Source organism: Hippopotamus amphibius, chromosome 4, assembly GCF_030028045.1.
Source record: "Hippopotamus amphibius kiboko isolate mHipAmp2 chromosome 4, mHipAmp2.hap2, whole genome shotgun sequence".
Taxonomy (NCBI): domain Eukaryota; kingdom Metazoa; phylum Chordata; class Mammalia; order Artiodactyla; family Hippopotamidae; genus Hippopotamus; species Hippopotamus amphibius.
The window spans coordinates 155,055,867-155,075,893 of NC_080189.1; the positions used below are offsets into that span (position 1 = coordinate 155,055,867).

Consider the following 20,027-nt stretch of genomic DNA (forward strand, 5'->3'; position numbering starts at 1 on the left):
ATGTTAAAGCAGCAAACTACACAAGCAAAATCTGGTTGCTCATGACCCATTCTAAATCCCTACAGGGGAAGAGGAGGGGAGAGGAAAGCTGAGAAGGAATTAGACCCCAAACCAACGCGTCAGAGAGAAGTTGGTCCTCATCTGACTAGGAACGTCAGTCACACACACTTGCATCCGTACAAGTAGTGCATCCACACGTGCACACAAACGTGTCCACACGCGTGCACACGTGCATTAGACGCGGCTGTCTTTCTAGTGCCGCCGCCCGAGGCTTGATAAGAGAAAGGCAGTGGAGAGGATGCAGGAAACTGGACACGGGTTTCAGGAGACCCTCCCCCATTGGCTCCAGACACGGAGACAGTCAAGACGAGAAGAGTGTATGAGTTTGAAAGGCTCCTCCTTCTTCCATGGGAGAGGGGGAAGATTTCCCTCCCACCAGCCTGCTTGGCTCTAAGCAGTTGCCTGGCTCCTTCAAAGTGGGTTGGGAAGGGCAACTCTGGGTGACACCCCTGACCAGGGACGCGAGAGGAACAACACCCCCACCCCCCCCACCCCCATCCCCCCAGCTGGTGACGTCCTCAGATGTGGACAAAAGGAGCATGAAATGATAGCAACAGAGATGAGTGAGAGGGAAGAGGGCATGGGGGGAGGTGGTATGAGATTTAGGAGGGAAAAAGCAGGCTGCTTCACACACACACACACACACACACACTCCCGCCCGAGCATCATCAGCCAGGACACGAGACAGGGAAGGCCAGTGTCAATGGGCCTGAAGCCCAGGAGAGAGCCCTGCAGGAGCAGGGGAGGAGGAGGAAGCAGAGCTGGAGACAGGGCAAAGACCAGGCAGAGAGCTCAGCCTAGCCCTGGGTGTGGGCAACACTCCATGTCATTCTCAGGGTGCATGCCCACCGGGGCAAGTAGATAGATGGTGCTCGCATCCTGCCGAAAAGGTAGGGCGTGAGAGGGGCCACAAGAAGTTGATAAGAAAGAGCAGCAGCAGAGGTGGAACAAAGAGAAAGAAGAAGCAAGAGGCAGGCCAGAGAAGAGGCTGGAAGGGGCTGGGCCTCCTGGGGGGGCCGGGACACCCAGGATGGGGAGCCTCTGGGCGGGGCTGTTCTCCTGTCAGGCAGCACCCCTGAGGCCTGGAAGGAAAGTGAGGAAGGTCTTGGGTGCCCATCCAGGCAGGGAATGGGGCTGCTGCTAGTCCACAGAATGCTTTGATGTACTTTTTTAAAGGCACCTCATCCCCAAGGCACCTCTGTTGGAAAACTGTCATAGTCATTCTGTTAGAAGACATTTTTACTGCCATTTGCAGAATTATTTTAGTAAAAAATATTCACATCTTCATGGTCCATGGTGCACACATGGCACCCTTGTGCAGTGTGCAACCTGCACCACAGTCCCTGGCAGGCCTGGTTGAGAAGGATCAGGCAGGACTCTGAGCCTCTGGCCTGGACACCAGGGAGAAGGCAGAAGACTTCTCCCTGCCCTGGTTGCTGGGTAATGTGAGAGGGTGGTCTTGCTTAAGTAGATGGAGGGAGAGAGAGAGAAGATAGGGGGTCCTGGATATTTAAGAGAATAGGCAGGAAGCAGAGCCGAGAGCTACGCTGCCTGGGATGAGGGCTCTCAACTCGGTCCAGGGAAAGAGCTCAGACCACAAGCTTCTTTGCTGTTTGTGGCACCCATTATGCCCAGTGTGTAGGGACAGAGACGCCAGAGGCCATCCAGAGGCTGGCGTTCTTGGGCATCTTTAAATATCCTGGCCAAAGTTCAGAGAGCATCCTGCCCTCCTCCATGAGGTTGGGGTTGCAGGGCAGGGATGCTTTTCTAATCCCTCCTTTCATTTCAGGGGCTGCCGTTCCAAGGGGCTGCCGCTGGAGTATCCAGGGAGGATGGAAGAGATGGGCAGAAGGGCGCTGGGAGAGAGGGAGAGGCCGAGGGAGAGCTCACCTTCTGTGCACCGAGAAGGCGTGGCAGTGACATGAAACATTAGGTCACATGGCCTTCCCATCCGGCCTTAGCGTGCCTACACATCTGCACAGAGAAGGAGAAGAGGTTGAGAGGAGAAAGTAGGCAGCAGCGGCACAGAATAAACCCAAACAGCCATAGCGGACAGAGAGCACATAAGACAGACAGACAGATGGAAAATGAGGGAATGGGCAGAAAGAGAAAATGAGATGGTGGGAGGAGACACAGGTGGGGTGGGAGAGAGCACAGGCTGAGAGAGGGAAGGGTGGGGACAGAGGGGTGGAGCGTGCTGGGGAGGGCTGGGCAGAGGGTGGGGGAGGCAGGGGCGTCGCCTCATCATGCATTTCAGAACAGCTCACTCAGACTCCATGCGGAGGGTGGGGAATTTGCCCGGGTACGTGGCAGGTCCAAGGCCCAAAGCTGAGAAGGCCAAGCCTGTGGTCTGCGGTCATAGCGACCTGGACGTTGTGCTTCTGGGGTCCTGCCTGTGAAGGGGATCTGGGGGAGTGGCGTCTGCCGCCTGAGCTAGGCCTGCTAACGAACATATTCAGCTCCTCAGTGTCTGAAATGTGATGATGCCTTTGTGGAATAGGAAACCTGCACAACTGGACGTTAACCTCAGGCCTCCCTGGACAAAACTGAACCAAGACACCTGAAGTGTTCACCGCTGCCCACCCTTTTTCTTCATCCCTCCAAGGGATTGTGCAGAGTGACCCCGTGTGGGGACCCTGGGCAAGATATAAAAGGCGCCAAGGCCCAACGGGGCTGTGGACAGATTTGCTAAACCACAGATTTGAGTGGGAGAAAGGTGGCGGCTTCATGACACCTCTGCAGAACAGGTCAGTGAAGACAGGAGGTACCGCCCTAGATCTGTCTCCCTAAGGGATGCCCTGCTGCTCTATTAAAGCCGTAGCTTCGGCAGAGGTGGGCACAGAGGGGCTGCTGCCCACAGCGCCTTCCAGGCCTCCAGAACCACCCTGGCTGAGCTCACCCATGCCACCCTTCCTGCTGCAGCCCACCATCTGGGTCCCAGAAGGTAAGCTCTTTCCCAGTGTTTTCCAAGACAGTAGAGGAAGATGAGAGAAAGCAGAGGGGCGGGTGGGAGAGGAGCTGAGCAAGAAAGACACGCCACGTTGGCACCAGGGGCTGACGCTATCAAAGAGACAGACCATCCGGACCCTGTCGCCGAGGAGAGGCAGGGAGAGGAGGGGCGGGAGGGCATGGCTTGGGGTCTGGCATGAGGTGTGCTGGGCAAGGAAGGAGCAGGGGGCCCCGGGTACCTTCTGGGCTCCAGAGAAGGCGTGGTAAAAGCTGGACACGTAAGTCATGATGGCTTTCTCATCCGGGCGGGCGGTTCCGACGATGTCTGTCAAGAAAAATCTGGAGTTAAAGCCAGATGGTGAACATATGATACACTTCCTGATGTGATGGGGAAAGCGGCTCTCAGAACCACCGAGTCTTCTTGCCAAGACGCTGAGCCTGCATCTAACCAGCATCTGGCATTGACTTCCACTTACGGGAACATGAGAGGTAGAGGAAGGAGTGAAATGGTCCCTGAGGAAGAAAACACATAAACCAGAGTAAGGGGTACTCAGGACAGCTGGCCCGGTTTTTACAAGAAGTTCAATGCCAGGAATGAAAGGGGTCAGAAGGAAGAGAGAAGTTCTATAGATTAGAAAAGGCACAAGAAATATAACAATGCAATGCCATGTGCAGGCTCTGTTTGGATCTTAGTCAAAATAAGCCAACTAAAAAGAAATAATGGGGGGGCTTCCTAGGTGGTGCAGTGGTTAAGAATCCGCCTGCCAATGCAGGGGACATGGATTCGATCCCTGCTCCAGGAAGATCCCACAGGCCACGAAGCAAGTAAGCCTGTGCGCCACAACTATTGAGCCTGAGCTTTAGAGCCTGTGAGCCACAACTATTGAGCCCATGTATTGCAACTACTGAAGCCCACACGCCTAGAGCCCGTGCTCCACAACAAGAGAAGCCATGGCGATGAGAAGCCCGCGCACCACAACGAAGAGTAGCCCCCACTCACCGCAACTAAAAGAAAGCCCGCGCACAGCAAAAAAGACCCAGCGCAGCCAATAAAATAAATAATAAATAAATAAATAAATAAATAAATAATTTTATTTTTTAAAAAAAGAAAGAAAGAATGGGGAAATTTGATTTTGAATTGGGCAGCAGATGTATCAAGGAATTACTGTCAGTTTGTTGGTATGAAAATTATTTTATGATTGCATAAGAAAAAATTTCTATTTTTAAGGTATGTACTCTGAAGTATGTAGTAATGAGATGCTGTGATGTCTGGGACTTGCTTTAAAACATTTCAACAAACAAACAAAACAAAAAAAAAAGGAGAAGAAAAAGAAAGTGTGACAAAATCTCAATAATTGCTCTATCTGGATGGTGGGTATATGGAAGTTCATTATATTATTGTCTCTGCTTTTGCACATGTTTGAAAATAGCCCCACAACCTGACACTGTCACAAACTCTCATATCTCCCATTTATTCTCCTAAGGGCCCATTCATCTTTCCAAAAAGTCATTTGCTTTTCCATAAGTGCTCTTTCCCTCCCTCCCTTTCCCCTGTGAAGCTGGTATGTGTAGAGACCCACGAACTCATTTCACCCCTTTGAGTTACTCCTCCCTGCGGGCTCCTATGTATATACATGATGCACATGTTAATAAACTTTTTTCCCCTCCCCTAGAACAACAAAGGACCACTGCACTCCACCCCAGCACCCACTACCCCAACTCCAAGACCAAAGTGAGGACCGTCCTCAGGCATCCCTTTCCGGCACCAGCTACCACCGCTCCCTCCAAACTTCAGGGGATCTATCTGTGGAATCCCTGAGAGACCAGGGACCCCCAGGTTCCCCAAATGAGGTCCCAGAGACCAGGCCTTCTCCCCGCCGGCCCTGGGCCGCGGGGGCCTGCCCCTTCTGGCCACTGGACACAGCTGGGAGGAGAGCCGAAGGCCCGGAAGGAAAGCGCCGTTCACCTTCCGCATCCAGCATCTTGGGGATGTCCAGGTACTTCTCCGCCACATCGAAGGCTGTGTTCAGGTTTGTAAGGGGGTCATCCTGGGGGAGAAGAAGAAGGCGGGTGAGAGGCACAAGAAGTCTCTGGCTACCCCCATCTGGATGGTCACCAAGACTGGGATGCGGAGCGACTGCTACAGCCCCTCCCCGGCTCAGTCCTCAGGGGCCACCAAGGCTTGCTAGCTGGGGGTTTAAAATGCCATCCTTCCTCCTCAAGCCTCAGTTTCTTTATCAGAGAAATGGGGTGGCAAATACTGGCCTGCAGCCCAAGAAAGAATTGCTAAGAAATGCAAGCGGAGAGCAGGGCACTGGCCTGGGAGCCATCAGTCGTGGCTTCTGGTTTCAGCTCTGCCACCAGCCAGCTGGACTGGTAAGTAACCTAACCTCAGTCTCCCCACCTGTTGCTCAAGAGTTGGACCAGGAGCTCTTAAGCCCCTTTGGTGCTCACATTCCATAAAATTTGGGGGCTCCTTCGAATAGCCACAGTCTTCTGACTATATCCTGGCTTCTGCTATCTTCTCAAGAAAACGTACTGGGGATTGGTGAGGGGGTGGAGAAATTGGAACCCTGTGGGATTGTAAAATGGTGCAGCTGGGATTGCTGGGATTGTAAAATGGTGCAGCTGCTGTGGAAAAACAGTATGGAGGTTCCTCAAAAAGTTAAACACAGAGGGCTTCCTAGGTGGCGCAGCGGTTAAGAATCCGCCTGCCAATGCAGGGGACACAGGTTCAATCCCTGATCCAGGAAGATTCCCACATGCCACGGAGCAACTAAGCCCGTGTGCCAAAAAACAAACAAAGTTAAACACAGAACTACTGTATGACTCAGCAATTCCACTCCTGGGACTCAAATAATTCGTATACCCATGTTTATAGCAGCGTTATACACAATAGCCAAACGGTGGAAATAACTCAAACGTCCCTCGACAGATAAATAGATGTGGAATATTATTCTGCCATAAAAAGAAAAGAGATCCTGATACACGCTACAACATAGATGAACCTTGAAAACATCATGCTAAGTAAAATAAGCCAGACTCAAAAGGACAAATGTTACATGATACCACTTATATAGGTACCTACTAAAGTGGTCAAATTCATAGACACAGAAAGTAGAATGGTGGTTGCCAGGCACTGGCAGAAGGGGGAGTGGAGAGTGATGGTTTCATGGGCGCAGAATTTCAGTTTTGCAAGATGAAGAGTTCTGGAGGCAGGTGGTGGTGATAGGTATACAACAATGTGACTGTACTTAATGCTACTGAATTGTACACTTAAAAATGGTTAAATTGGTACTTTTTATATTATGTATATTTTACCAAATTAAAAATAAAATTTTTTAATGTGGAAAAAACCCTGCAATTTACTGGGGGGAGTTCCTTGCTGGACCTCCATGCGATTTTTAGTTCCCCAGACTAACTTAAAGCAAACTGGCTTTGTCAGCCTACAACTCAGCTTCCCCATTTGCTAAGGTGAGAATCACAGGATACAAAAGGATAAATCCATTCATTTGGGATGCTTTCAGGAACAAATTGCTCACATTAGAGAAGGTGGAGTCCTTCTGGGAAGTCTCTGACAGCTTCCAGAATGATTAAAAACCACTGCCAAGCAGCAATGGTCATTTCCGTCCAAGGCCTTAGGCTGTCCCCAGGCCCCGGGGACACACCCACCTGCCACTCCATTCCCAGGGACCGCCAGGCCCCCACACCCACCTAGAACAGGTGCTGGAAGGAAGTGCTTCTGGGTCAGGGCCCTTGGCTCTCCCCTGTTCCCGAGCACCAGGCTCTGGCAACCTCTATGCTTTCTGGAAAGAATCCACAGTTCAGTAGGAACAGGTCTGTGCTAGGATTTGGGCTGGATTTTACTGCTGCTACTGAACTAAAAAGAAGGGGAGACAGACACAGAGAAACAGGGAGAAATGAGCAGGGAGAAATGAAAAGAAGACAGAGAGGGACAGACGGTGGGGAGAGCTGGCCAGGGATGAGACAAAGGCCCCTGGACTCTCACCTCTCAAATGGCTGAGGCCCCTGGAGTTGGCGGCGGGGAGAGGGGTGGGGGATGGGGACTGAAGAGCCACTGTCAGCACAGGCCCTACTCTATCCTGGGGTGGGGAACAGCTGTGCCCTGACTGGCTGCTGCCACCCCAGCCCCCCCCCACAGGGACACAGGCACGTGCACACCTGTCGGCACAGTGCATCCGCTGAGCGGTGGTACACGATGATCATGCCTTTGAAAAAAGTCTCCGCCTCTAGGATTTTCCCACCTTGGCCCCTGTTCCGTGTGGCCACACAGCTTTCAGACAGGTCAAAGGGGTTCTCAAATGGATTTTTTTTTCTTTGCAAAGTGGCTGAGTTAGAGGGCCGGAACCGCCCCCCCCCTCCCCCCACCCCAGCCCCCAGGAGGTTAGCTAGACAGCCGTCCACATACATCTGGACACAGCCATGCACAGGGCCAGGCAGCGGGCTCCTCTCCTTCGGCAGGTGGGCCCTTCCAGATGGGCAGGGGCCTGGCCTCGGCCTCAAGCTTCAGGCCCAGCTTGGGGTTTCTGGAGGGGATGGGAAACTACTCCCTTCCTCCCTCACAAATCCTTTTTGGCAGCTCACCCCCCCCCAACACACACAGTCCAAAATGGAGGGTCTGATGCCCGGAGCAGCTCCTGTACCAGCAACATCAAGCCTTGCTTGGCTACTGGGGGCACAGGCAAGGTGGGATACTTCACTGAACACTGAGCTCTCCAAGTACCAAGGTCAAGGAGACAAATACCAGAACGGTCACCCCTAGAAGCCCTTTGCCCGGAGATTCAAGCACCAACAGATGACATTCCAATCCGAGCTCCAGACCATCTACTGGGGGTGTGGGGAGGGTGCCACAGGTGGCCTCTCCCAGCATATCTGTGCCGTGAGGCCTCTCGGTGGTAGGATGGGCTGAGAGGGAGAATGGTGAGTACAGTCAGAGTGTCCCAGGCAGGCCTCTCCAAGGCAGGCCAGCATCCTTTAACCAGCCTAGACACTAAGAACCATCACGAGGCTACACACACAGTCCCCACCTCCCGGTCTGCTCCTCAACACATGCTCAAGAAGACCCCCCAGCGGCTTCACACCAAAAGCATAAAGGAGTCAAGCAGCAACCAGATCCCCAGCCAAACGTCAGCAATGAGGAAAAGCAAATCCATGGCGGGAACCTTCCAAGGACTGTACAGCAAGTCTCAGACATGGCTGGGGTAGATGCCTCTGAGAACATGCAACATCTTAAATTATGAAAGTAATATATGCACCTTGCGAAACCCAGAAAAACCGGAAGGAGAAAATGCTACTTAGTATCCCAGCATCCTAACAAAACTGCTGTGGTGGTTTTGTTATTTTTCCTGGCAGGCTGGGCATGTCAGCAAGTATATACGTGCTATGCACATACACACTCAAGTAGCCCTAATAGAGGTGTTTTCCTCTTATTTCTAGAGGCGCCGTCTCCTCAGCTAGTCTAAGGAGACTGACACCCCTTCACACTGGGGCTGTGGGCTCGCAGAACAGGGGGCCCAGTCCTGCCCTTCCCCCACCCACCCAAGGGGGACCAGTCCGGCAGGAACTGGCGGGGCAGAGGACAGGAGGGGCAGGTGAGCACACAAACCTTCCGCAGCTTCCCATAGTCAATCAGCTCAGGCCGGTGTCGGTGGATCAATGCACAGAAGCCGAGGCCGTCCTTCCAGCTGCCCGGGGGGAGAAAAGGGGGGCAAGTTGGTGAGTGGGGCTGAGCACTAGGGGCAAAGCACTAAGCAGGGGTCTCCTTTTTTTCAGAGATGAATACATAAGCCTTCAGAGCAGGAGTTGGGAGAAGACAGGCACTGGGCTAAGACTCTGTGGGGCTCGGCAAGTTGAGATACACCTGCCACATCCAACCCTACCCCCGCCACACACCAAGGTCTAGGGCCATCCTCTGCTCTATTCCAGAGCCCCAGGCTGGAACTTCCTGGCCACTCTCCTTGGGGGGCCTCCAAGAGCATCAACCAAAGGTGTACTAGGCAGTAGCCAGGAGGGCGGGGTCTCCAAGGGTGACACTCCCTTCCCAGAAAAGTGACGTCTGCTTCAAGGGTCCTTGTTCTGTTCTAGAGCTGAGACTGATCCAGCCAAGAGGGCCCAGGGCTCCTTGGTGGAAGCAGCCCAGGTTCTGCAAGAGCCCCTCGGATCCCAGCCACTCACCTGATGTGGAAGTTCTGGATGTTGACGTTTTTGTAAGGGGCTGTCTTTCTCTGACACCACAAGAGCAGCCCTTCCTTCGCCGAAGTCTCTGTGGGGAAGTGGATGACAGGCAGAGCGGTCATTGGCTGGCTTGGTGGAGGGAGGTGCGTGGGCTCATGGAGGCCCCACTGTGACTACAGGGTCCATGCTCTTCCACACAGGGGGGGGTCCACACAAAGACCCCTAGGTGTCAACCCTGCTGCTACCAGGCCATCAAATCTATTTCTTTGACAAAGTTTGAGGAGTTATTTGAGAAACGCAGAAGTAAGCTAGGAAGCGTTTCATAACTGGTCACCTTATATATTTAAATACTGAGAAAATGGCCTTTCAAACTTTCAGAATAGCTCCCCTTCACTCCCTTTTATGCAAAGAAATGACAACAATACAAAAGAAGCTGGCAACTTATGTCAGGTGGCCACCTTGGGGAGGAAGGTTTGATTGGTCTGTGAAATCTGAAATCCAGGAATCTTGAGACTGGCCCATGTGCCCTGTGGAGGGCACACAGCCATGTGGGAAGAAAGTGTTGGGACTTCTGGTCACATTTAGTGTTCATCTTTAAAAAATAAGGTTTCCTTATATTTAATGCATGGATTGGCACTGTTGCTGTATGTAAAGTAGACACGTGTCAGTAAGGTAAGACAGGTATGTGAGAGGACCCCAGAAGCTCCCAGCCCAGGAGGGCTACAAATCGCACTGCCCCCATGTGTTCACGGCTGTGAATTGCAGGTTACAGTACTCAGTGAGGCAGGCTTGTGGATGACCTCATTTACAAAATGAACTTTAAAATGATGTTAAACAATTCCTGCAAAGATAATATAAGAATTCAAATACAAGAAAACGATTGAAAAATCAGCAAAGCTAATGCTTCTGCTTTTAGTTCAAGTTCTTTGTCAGTTCCATTACAAGATGAAAACAACATGTCTCAAACTTTAATCAGACCTGACAAGAAGTCTACCCCAAAGAATAAACTCATCAAGAAAGCTATTTGAAAACCAGATTTATATCTGTTACCGCTAACAAGAACCGTGTCCTAAGTGACTACTTTTTAACCACTTCAGCCCTAAATACCAGGTATGTATAAACCAAACTTAGACCTTCACATTGCTGTATCACCAAGTGTCAAATCAAGATTTCCATAACAAAGCAATTTAGTCCACACTGTTCTCATTAAAAATTATTTTGAACAAAAATTTTTTCAAGATTTGATTTCCAGGCCATTAAAATGAATAAAAAATATTTTAAAAACATGCCATCTCATCTTTTAAAAATTTGGTTTGGTGTGTTTTATAATATGCATAGCAATACATGAATATAATTTAGTGAAAAATAAATACACATATTTCAGACATAAAGCTCAAAAACTGCTAGAGTGTGAAATCAAAAGTTTTAAGATCACTGCCCTAAGACCATGGTGGCCCCTTGCAGATCTGCAAGGTGGCCACCAGAGGGTGCTATGGGAGCAAAGTGGAGGACCTGGTGTCAGCTCGCCCTCCCGTCCCCCCTCCCCGCCTCCAACTTCCCCTACCCTTTCACATTTAAGAAGCCCGGTGGGGTGTTTCCAGTACACTTCTCCACAGCACCCTTGGGCTTTCTCAAAGTGAGGGGTTTCCCTGGGGCCAACACATCTATGGAGATTAGCACTTCAAGCAGTTCTTACTTCCCTGTAGACTAGGAGAGAACACAGGTGCCAGCAAAGGGTAAGCAGCCCAGGATGTGGCCCAAGATCAAGGCCCTGTTGCCCCGGGGACCAGGGAGGAAGATGTGATGGTGAAGGCACGGGAGAGGTGGAAGCCTGGGGACGGCATGGAACAGAGCAGAAGGCCTACCTTCCACAGAGATGTCCTGGATGGCAAAGCGGAGGATGATGGTCCAGATCATGCCCAGGGTCATTTTCACGTTCCCATCCACGATTTCTACAGAAACAGCAGCAGGACATGTTAAGACGGGTCTCAGTAGGGACAGAGTTCACACTCTCTGAGCGCCCATGTCACGCCGTGCACCACTTAGGAAATCAATGACTACACACTCCATTTCTAGAGGGAAGTCTAAAAAACAGTGCAATTACATGTGACAGGTGCCAGGAGAGAAGTCTGTTTGGGGGTGTCTTGGAGGACCAAGAGAGTGCAGTCAATTCAGCTGGGTACAACAGGAAAGGCAACAGAGAAGGGGGTATCTTAAACCCTGGGCGGTGTCCACCAGCCTAACAGAGATGAGGAAGAGGATTTCTATGCCACCAAAAATGTCCTGGCACCACTGTGAGCTGAGGACCTCTGGGCAAGCACAGCTCTCAAAACAGCCATTCACACCTGGAAAGCCAGTGCAGGCAACAGAAATTAACCAACCTGACAAAGGTTTATAAACTGCCACTGGAAGGATCCACTAACTTACGAATCAAGTTCATGATGCCATGAACTGTTGGGGGTTAGTTGGGGGTATTTCTTAATAAAAAACACAAACAGCAACTTCAAGATCACAATTAAGAGATACCCCACTAAATTCAGTCTAAGCAGCACTTTTTAGACTTTTCTAAAAATGCTATAAATTCTATGAAGTAATTCTTGTTCTGTACCAGGCTCAGAGGCAGGGAATACAAAGAGAAATAAGCCCTGTTCTTTATGAAGCCTAAGACACAACGTCATTTATAGTCTTGGGGGTTGAGCAGGTGACAATGAAATGCAGACTCCTTACCTTCACCTGCACCCAGGCCAGGAGACAGGAGCCTGGCCCCGCGGTCAGGTACTCTCACTTAAGACTCAGGCAGTCAAAGAATATCTCATTTTGTCCTACCGACAACACTAGTTTTAGGGGAGACCCAACAAAACCATCAGAAGGGGCAATTTTCAGGGACTCCTGATCCCCTGAGCCCACGTCCACTTGGGTTTGCGTCCCACAAACCCCTTAAGCAAGAGTAGATTCCACTCAGGAAATTAACTCTAAGATCTCATCCCCTTCCTCAAAAGGGAGTGCAAAACTGCATGCTGCTGTATGACTAACAGGGTGCAGGCCCTGAGCAGTGATGCCTGGCCGCAGCTGCTTCTGGGAGCCGGGTAACTCTGCTGAGCCTGCAGCAGGGTTCTGAGCAAAGGAAGAACAGTGTCCACTTTGCACATGGGACAGGATGTGACTCTTCCTGCTAAGAGGGGGGTTTAAATGCCCTCCCAGAACCCCAGGCATCAGCAGGGCAATGACCCAAGTTGGAGAACCTGGGTTAAAGAGATAGGGAGCTGTAGCAGCATGCGACCCTCCTCCTTCACTAAAACAGGGGGCCCACACTTTGCAGAGCACACTGAGGGGAAGCAGAGCCAGTTAGTCAGTCAAGAATCAGTTCCTAAAAGTTTGATATTTTTAAAATGCCCTTTCATTTGTGACTGTCAATGGTTTTGCCTCTGTAACGTTCAAAGCATTTACATAAATTGATAAGAAAAGTCTAAATTCATAATACATAAGTAGGCAAAAGAACAGACAGACACTTTACAAAACAAAATACAAACAACCAATTTATAAGAATGTCAACCTCACTTGTCATTAAAAGATATAAAATACCATTTTCCCAGCTATTAAATTAGCAAAGTTAAAAAACAAGCAAACACCAGGATTGTAACAAGGCTACCTCACTGTGGCTAGAAGCATAAATTGGTTTAAAAAACAAATACACCTTTCTGGGAAATAATTTGGCAACATGGAGCAAGCATCGCGAAGCTGCTCAACTTTTGGAGAGTAAAATTCTCTCTCTAGCCCCAGCCAGTAGAGTGAAATGCAGAGTTAGGTGGCCGTGCGAAGGCACTTGCTGCCAGGTTATTTATTACGACCCCACATCAGAAACCCTGCGAAGGTACAAAGTACAAGGCGAGACTGAGTAAACCCCAGACCCTATCACCCCTCTGCTCAAAACCTCCATGGCTTCCCACCGCGCTTGGAGTCAAAGGCAGTGGCCGGCGGGGCCTCTGGGACCCCTCCTCCCTCTACCCCCTCAGTCACACCACCTCCTCTCCTCTTCTGGGATACCCCTCACCTCCCTCCCGTCTCAGCTCACCCTTCAACTTCTCACTGAGCCCTTCCTGAACCTCCCACTTTACTTTTCTCCAACTGAAATGTGTATTTTCTTTCTGCCTCTTCTAGAACATAAGCTCCCTGAGGGTAAAGATTTTCCCATTTTATATCACTGCTTAGAGCCCAGCACTGTGCCTGGCACAGAAAAAGCCCTCCATCAACATTTGTTGAATGAATAAACAAATGAATGAATGAATGAATGAATGGGACACTGGAGGACACTAACCACAGGCGGGTGAGCAGCCAGAGCATGTAACAGCACTCAGGCTTCTCTGGGACCGGACTCAGGTCTGGAACAGAGCTCAGCTCTGCTCAACAAACTGACAATTAGAACGTAATTAAAAATTACATTCACGAGTTTTTAATGACTTAGGGCCAGTGTCTTGGGACCAGTCCCTTGGGCCAGTGTCCCCCCCACTGCCCCACTTGTGAAGACTCCTGCTGGCCTTGAGCTCAGTGTCCTCCCAGCACCAAGGAAGACAAGGCAGGGTCTTGCCTACTTGCCTACTTCCACAGAAACACCCAACCCCCGGGGGTTTTGCTTACTGAACTCCCACTCCTACCAAACAAGCAGTTTCACTCCACAAAACAGAGGAGCCAAGTACAGGCAAAGAGAGAAGTGTGTTCAGTCAACAACCCATGTACCACCCCCTCGCCAGTGCCCACCTGACTCCCCATACACCCTCAGGGTGTAACCCTCCCCAGAGGGCTCTGCTGCCCGGATCCCCAGAATAGCAGATCCTTTCCCAAGGAATCTCTGTGTTTGGAGTAAGGTTGCCCATCTCACAGGCATCTTTATGGCCTGAAATGCTGGGTCCAAAAGGAGGGTTCCAAGGCCACAACCGGGCCCCTGGGGAAAAAATCATAACAGCAGATTAACAACGTCTGTGGGTGTAGGAAGAAGCCATTCCTAGACCACAGCTACCTGCGAAGCTGTTCACATCCTACTTTTACTCAGAACCTGCCTCTCCCTTGGCTCCACTCGAGGGAGGCAGTCACCTGCACAGTGTTCATACTGGAATGAATGACGCCAAGGATACTCCACGTGATAGAAACTAGAACGGGGGGATCATCACCTCCCAGACCAACGCTTTAGCCACTGTACCCCCCGCCCCTTCCATCCTAAGGACGGATGCTAAATCACCCAGCATCCCACCCACCCCTCTCCACCCCCACCCCAGCTCTAGCACCCAAAGCCATGAAGCTTTCCCTACCTCAAGATTTTAAAATGAATATTCCTTCTCAGGTGCTCTCATCTGGTTAAATCCCAACCGCTCACCCAGGTCAAGTCCCAGCCCCATGAAGCCTAGATATTCTAGAGTCAAGCATCACACATGAAATCCTAAAGATCTATTCTAACCCTTCCCACGGTATAGGTGGATGCTCCTTGCCTCTGGCCTCCATCTGAACATCTTCAGGGACAGGGAACCCGTGCCTTTCCCAGAGCACCCACTGCATCCCCTAAGGTTCTGCATGTTATCCACAGTCAGCCTGCCCACAGGGTCTCCCTTCCAAGCCTGGTTCTGCCCATCAGGGTCAGCCAGAGTCGAGACCCTGCCCCATGTGAAAATCCTTCAAAGGTCTGGCGTCTTTCACCCTGGCCAGGCCTGGTCCCCAGGGCATCCCATCCAGGGCAAATGGTAACATCTCCCCCCACTCCATTCTCAGGAGGGCTCCTTCCAGGTGATCTGCTCCACTGCCTTTTATAGTCTACAGAAGTAAACTTCATTTCATTAAAATAAACGAAACCCATTCAGGGCCTCATCCAGTTTCCTGGCTCAGCAGAGCAGCTGTCCTGGCATGATCTCGGTGCTCGGCTTTTTTTTTTTTTTATTGGAGTATGGTTGATTGACAATGTTGTGTTAGTTTCAGGTGTACAGCAAAGTGATTCAGTTACACATGTACATATATCCATTCTTTTTCAGATTCTTTTCCCTTATAGATTATTACATGGGCTTGAAATGGGAGAGAGGATTTCAAGGAAGGAAACCTCAGCCTAAAGGTAGGTAGGGAATGTCTCATTTTAAAGGAGGCTTTAGAAATCTTTTGAGAAGCGAGGCCTATGCCGGAGGAACTAGAAAACTCCAGCCAGCTAGGTGAAGGGAATCCCCGGGGGGTTAGAGGGCTGGTGAGAGTTGCCGCCCACGCCTCTCTGCTCCTCACCCCTTGTTGACACAACACAGCCAGTCTGACCTGCCACTTCTTAGCTGAGGAAAATCAGACGTGAAGGTTCTGTCCTGGGCCCCTGCAGAGGAGGCAGCAATGCCTTCGGGTGATGGGAAGAGGTCTAGACCTCAGCTCCGGAGCCCAAACCCCCGGGGTTTACCTGACTCTGCCACATGGAAGCAGTCTGGCCTGTGCTCACTGTACCACACGCTTCCATTCTAGCAACTTCTCTGAGCCTCAGTGGCCTTGACTGTAAAATGTGGCTGGTGATACTACAAGCCTGTTAAAGCATGCTCTCTGGCCAGCCACAGATCTGGAACTCAGCTAGTGCTCTTCTCGCCCATCTTCTCCTTTCTTCCTCCACTTTGGTATTCAGAGTCTTAAAAAAATACATATATACATTTTGGTAACTGTTAAATTTTCCTTTCTAAAAATCTAGATTCCTGGCTTCTTTAAAAAATTGGAGGGGCTTCCCTGGTGGTACAGTGGTTAAGAATCCGCCTGCCAATGCAGGGGACAGGGGTTCGATCCCTGGTCCAGGAAGATCCCACATGCCGTGGAGCAACAAAGCCCATGAGCCACAACTATTGAGCCTACATGCCACAACTACTGAAGCCCATGCACCTAGAGCCCATGCTCCACAGCAAGAGAAGCCAGTGCAATGAGAAGCCTGCATACCACAACAAAGAGCAGCCCCTGCTCGCCGCAACTAGAGAAAGCCCAAGTGCAGCAACGAAGACCCAACACAGCCAATAAATAAATAAATAAATAAATAAATAAATAAATAAATTTATTTTTTAAAAAAATTGGAAGACCTAGCAACACTGGATGAGTATTCCCACACCGTAACAATTGTTTAGATCTAGCTGGCAGCTACCCCACTTAGAAGGACATACTTCTCCCCACTCCCCACTCATCCCTACTGCTCACCCCTGGCCCACCTCACACATCCTCTACTTCCCTGCCCCAGGTGAGCATCTGAGCTTGCACCAGACCACCTGAGTGGCAACTTCTTTGGCTTCCCATCCCTGCTTGGTTGAAACATTTTCTGCCAAGCCTTAATTCCTCTTTAATAGAACAAACTATTCTTTTCTTCTTCTTAATAAGCAGAGACTATTTTCCCACAAACAAAGCAAAGTACCCTGCTATGTGCAAGCCCTTCAAACATTTACTGAGCACCAACTGTGTGCATCACACTGCTGGGAGCTGGGGCCACAAGGGTGTAGAAGACGTGATCTCTGGCTCACAGCTGAGGGGGTGGAATGAATAAGGCACCCCCTGCGATGGCCTCATGTACTAGCCTGAGTCCCTGATAAGGCAGAGGTCAGCAAGCTTTTCCTGTAAAGGGCCTGTTAGGAAATATTTTCAGCTTTGCAGGCCTTATGGTCTCTGTTGCAACTATTCAATTCTGCCTGTAGCAGGAAAGCGGCCAGTAACATGTAAACAAATGGGTGTGGCCGTGTTCCGATATTTATAAAAACCGGGTCCAGCCATGTTGAACCCCATGGACTGTAGTTTGCCAACCCCTGTGCTCAAATTTCTCAGTTCGATGCTGCTACATCAAATCCCTCAATTTCTAGAAAAAAAGAGGAGGACTTTATAGGCATCAACCAGAGAAGAGATCAGCTCCTACGGATTTACTGGAGCAAGGCTCCCCACCCTCTGCAAGGAAGGGCCACCCTCTGGGGCATTTCTCTGGAGTCACGCAGACCTGGATTTGAGTTCTGGCTTTACCACTTGCTGGTGATAGGACTTTGGACAAGTTAATCTTGTTAGGCATATGTTTTCTTATTGTAAAATGGGAATAATAATTAGAGCCACGTCACAGGGCTGGTGAGGATGAAATGAGATCACTGGCGCAAAGAGCTTTGGCACAGTACCTGCTGCAGAGCAAGTGATCAGTAATCACAGCCAAGGTTATATCTTCGATGAATGAATGAATAAATGAATGGAGGTGTGTCTTACTCCCCTTTTGATCTCTGGCACCACACAGCAGATGCCCAATCCATGGGACACACTCCTGACGGGGTCTAGTTATCGTATTTTATTCTAATCACCTCGACCCTCCCCAAATCCTTCAGAACCATCACCGTGCACATAAGAAATTGTGCGACCTCCTTTTAACCACTAAGAATATGCTAATAATGGTTTACAATGAGCTTTAAACGATTTTTTTTAATTGAAGAAGAGTTGATTTACAGTGAGTTTCAGGTGTAGAAACAATTTTTGTTTTTTTAATGTGAAGGGAAAAGAGTCAAGAAGGCAAATGATACTAAGAATATTCTTAAAGGCGTCTGGACAGCCATCCTGCAGGGGCTCTCTCCCCTCAGCCAGTGTCTGCACACTCTCCCCAGACTGCAGAACTCTCTGCTCAGGACAGCGCAGTGCAGCCAGGCCTGGGGAGGAGGGAGGTGGCACTCCCCACAGATGTATCCCACTGTGCTAGAATTCAGCGGAGGGCTTGCCAAGGTGCAGAGATTGGATGGAAAGTGCTGTTTTTACATGAAGGATCCCTGGTCGACCAGATGGAGGTGCTGGGAACCCCACTTCCAATGCCCCCGGGGACGTATGGGTCTAAGAGTCAGGCTGGAAAAGGCCAAGAGAACCAGGAAGTTGTGGGGTGGGGAGACTCCAGCTCCAGGGAGGAGCCAGGGCAGGCCTTACTCACCTTCAGCGCCTATGGACACCAGCTTGACCCCCTTGCTGGCTATGAAGTCCAGGGCCTTGTTGACATTGGAGATCTTGTGCACCCTCATCTTGCCTCTCTCTGGCTTGGCCAAGCGTTCACCTGAACACAGACCGAGAGGGAGAAACAGGAAGTGAGATGCTGTTCTCCTACTTCTTAAGTCTAAACTGCTTGCAGCCACTCAACAAATCTGTATTAAGCCCCTAACACATGTCAAGGACTTGGCTGCGTGCTAGGAACACGGGGGTGAACAAAACAGTTTGCTGCCTTCATGTACTTATGGTCTAGGAGGAGACAGACCTTCAGCAAAGAAACACACAAATCAACACACACAAATGAACAAATACCTAGAAGATTAAACGCTGAAAATAAAAGCTTAAAAAGAGGCTACAGAGAAAGACAGGTAGGAAGGTAAAGGAGTTGTGAGGTGGTCAGGGGAGGCCTCTGAGTGGGAGGCAGCCAGGCCTAGACTGCAGGGAATGGTGATCAAGGCAGAAGGAACAGCACATGCAAAGGCCGTGAACTCCTAACCTAGACTGCTCTGGCCTGGCAGGGAGTGTGGGTCACTCTAGAGTATTCTGAAAAAGTTCCCTGTATGTTGAGGCGGAGTTGCCCAGAGAGTCCCTCTCTCATTTGAGAACAGCTGCTCTTGTCCAGTTACTGCCTCCCAGGGGAACCCTCCAAGTCAACCCTGCGCCCCCACTCAGCGGCCACTCCCCCACCCTCAACTCCAGCTTCCGTGGGGGAGCTTCTGCTGCTCAGGCTTTATGGTCAGAAGCTGCAGGGAAACAGGGGTTGAGCTGGTTCTCCAAATCCCTGATAAGAGCACAGAACAGAGGTGTCCAGGGATCTCCTGAAACTATTTGAAAAATTTATATGTGCAACACGTGTGCCCATACCTGGGGAAGGGGTGCACAGATTTCAGAGTCTCTAAGAGATCAGGGACCCCAAAAGGCTGAGAACCACCATCCTAGAGCCTGGAACTCAAGATCCTTGCACCTGCCATGATCTCCCTGCCCCCTTCTGAGCACATCAATAGTCTGGCTGAGAGATCTCGAGGGGCAGGGTGGCCCTGATGCTGGAGCCAGGCCCACCCTGTCAGCACAGAACTTCTCTAGGGGGACTGCCAACTCCCCAGCCTCCCGCACCCCCCCCCCCGCCCCCCACCACCGCTGTTTCTAGAGAACAGACTTCCTGCCTCAGGTGTCACTTGGCCTGGCAGCTCCCAGGGAAGCACAGCTCGGTTTTTATTATTAAATCAAGACTTTCCACTCACGGCTTTCCCAAGGCTGAGGCCGCTGCCCACCCTCTCTGGCAAGGTACCCGACCGCCCTCCTGAGCAGAAGAGATGCCCCAGGGCTCCCTTCCGGTAGGCTGGAGGGAGGCAGCACCTCGTGCCCCGGGACAACTACTCCCGCTAGAGCCCCAGGCCTTCGGTCCTGCTGAGCCTGAGTTTGCCAGCCAGCCCGCCCACCAGTCACAGACACTGGCTGGAATGGGGCTTCTCCAAGACAGTAGAGGCAGCAAGGGGAGTGGTTCTGGGACTTCAGTCAGCACAAAACCACCTGGAGGACCTGCTCATTGCAGACATCCAGTCCCCTGCCCCTGCCTCCTGAGTTTCTGATTTAGGAGGTCTGGGGTGAGGTCTGGGGGGTGGGCTGGGAATCTGCACGTGGCCAAGCAGTCCTGCTGATTCTGCTGGGTGGTCCAGGGACCACGCTCAGAGGACCTCGGCAGGCAACGCCCCCTTCCCTCTCCTGTCATCCTACCCATCTCCAGGGACACTCAAGGAGGAGAAAGCAACATCTCGGTGACTCAATAATTCCCTGCCCCACAGATGTGCACAAGCCGGCCTGTTCAGTGAGAGCACCTGGTGGGTATG

General features: G+C 50.8%; 1 protein-coding gene across 3 annotated transcripts in view; it reads right to left on the reverse strand.

Annotated features, from left to right (window-relative positions):
• ACTN1 (actinin alpha 1) overlaps positions 1-20,027 on the reverse strand; it is a 93,647-nt gene that overhangs the window by 19,538 nt on the left and 54,082 nt on the right. For all 3 annotated transcript variants that reach the window (XM_057730503.1, XM_057730501.1, XM_057730502.1), the window contains exons 3-8: positions 18,128-18,247; positions 11,070-11,156; positions 9,205-9,292; positions 8,636-8,714; positions 4,976-5,057; positions 3,249-3,334 (exon numbers count right to left, since the gene is read on the reverse strand). In XM_057730503.1, coding sequence (XP_057586486.1) covers positions 3,249-3,334; positions 4,976-5,057; positions 8,636-8,714; positions 9,205-9,292; positions 11,070-11,156; positions 18,128-18,247 — 542 coding nt within the window. The remainder of the gene's footprint in view (positions 1-3,248; positions 3,335-4,975; positions 5,058-8,635; positions 8,715-9,204; positions 9,293-11,069; positions 11,157-18,127; positions 18,248-20,027) is intronic.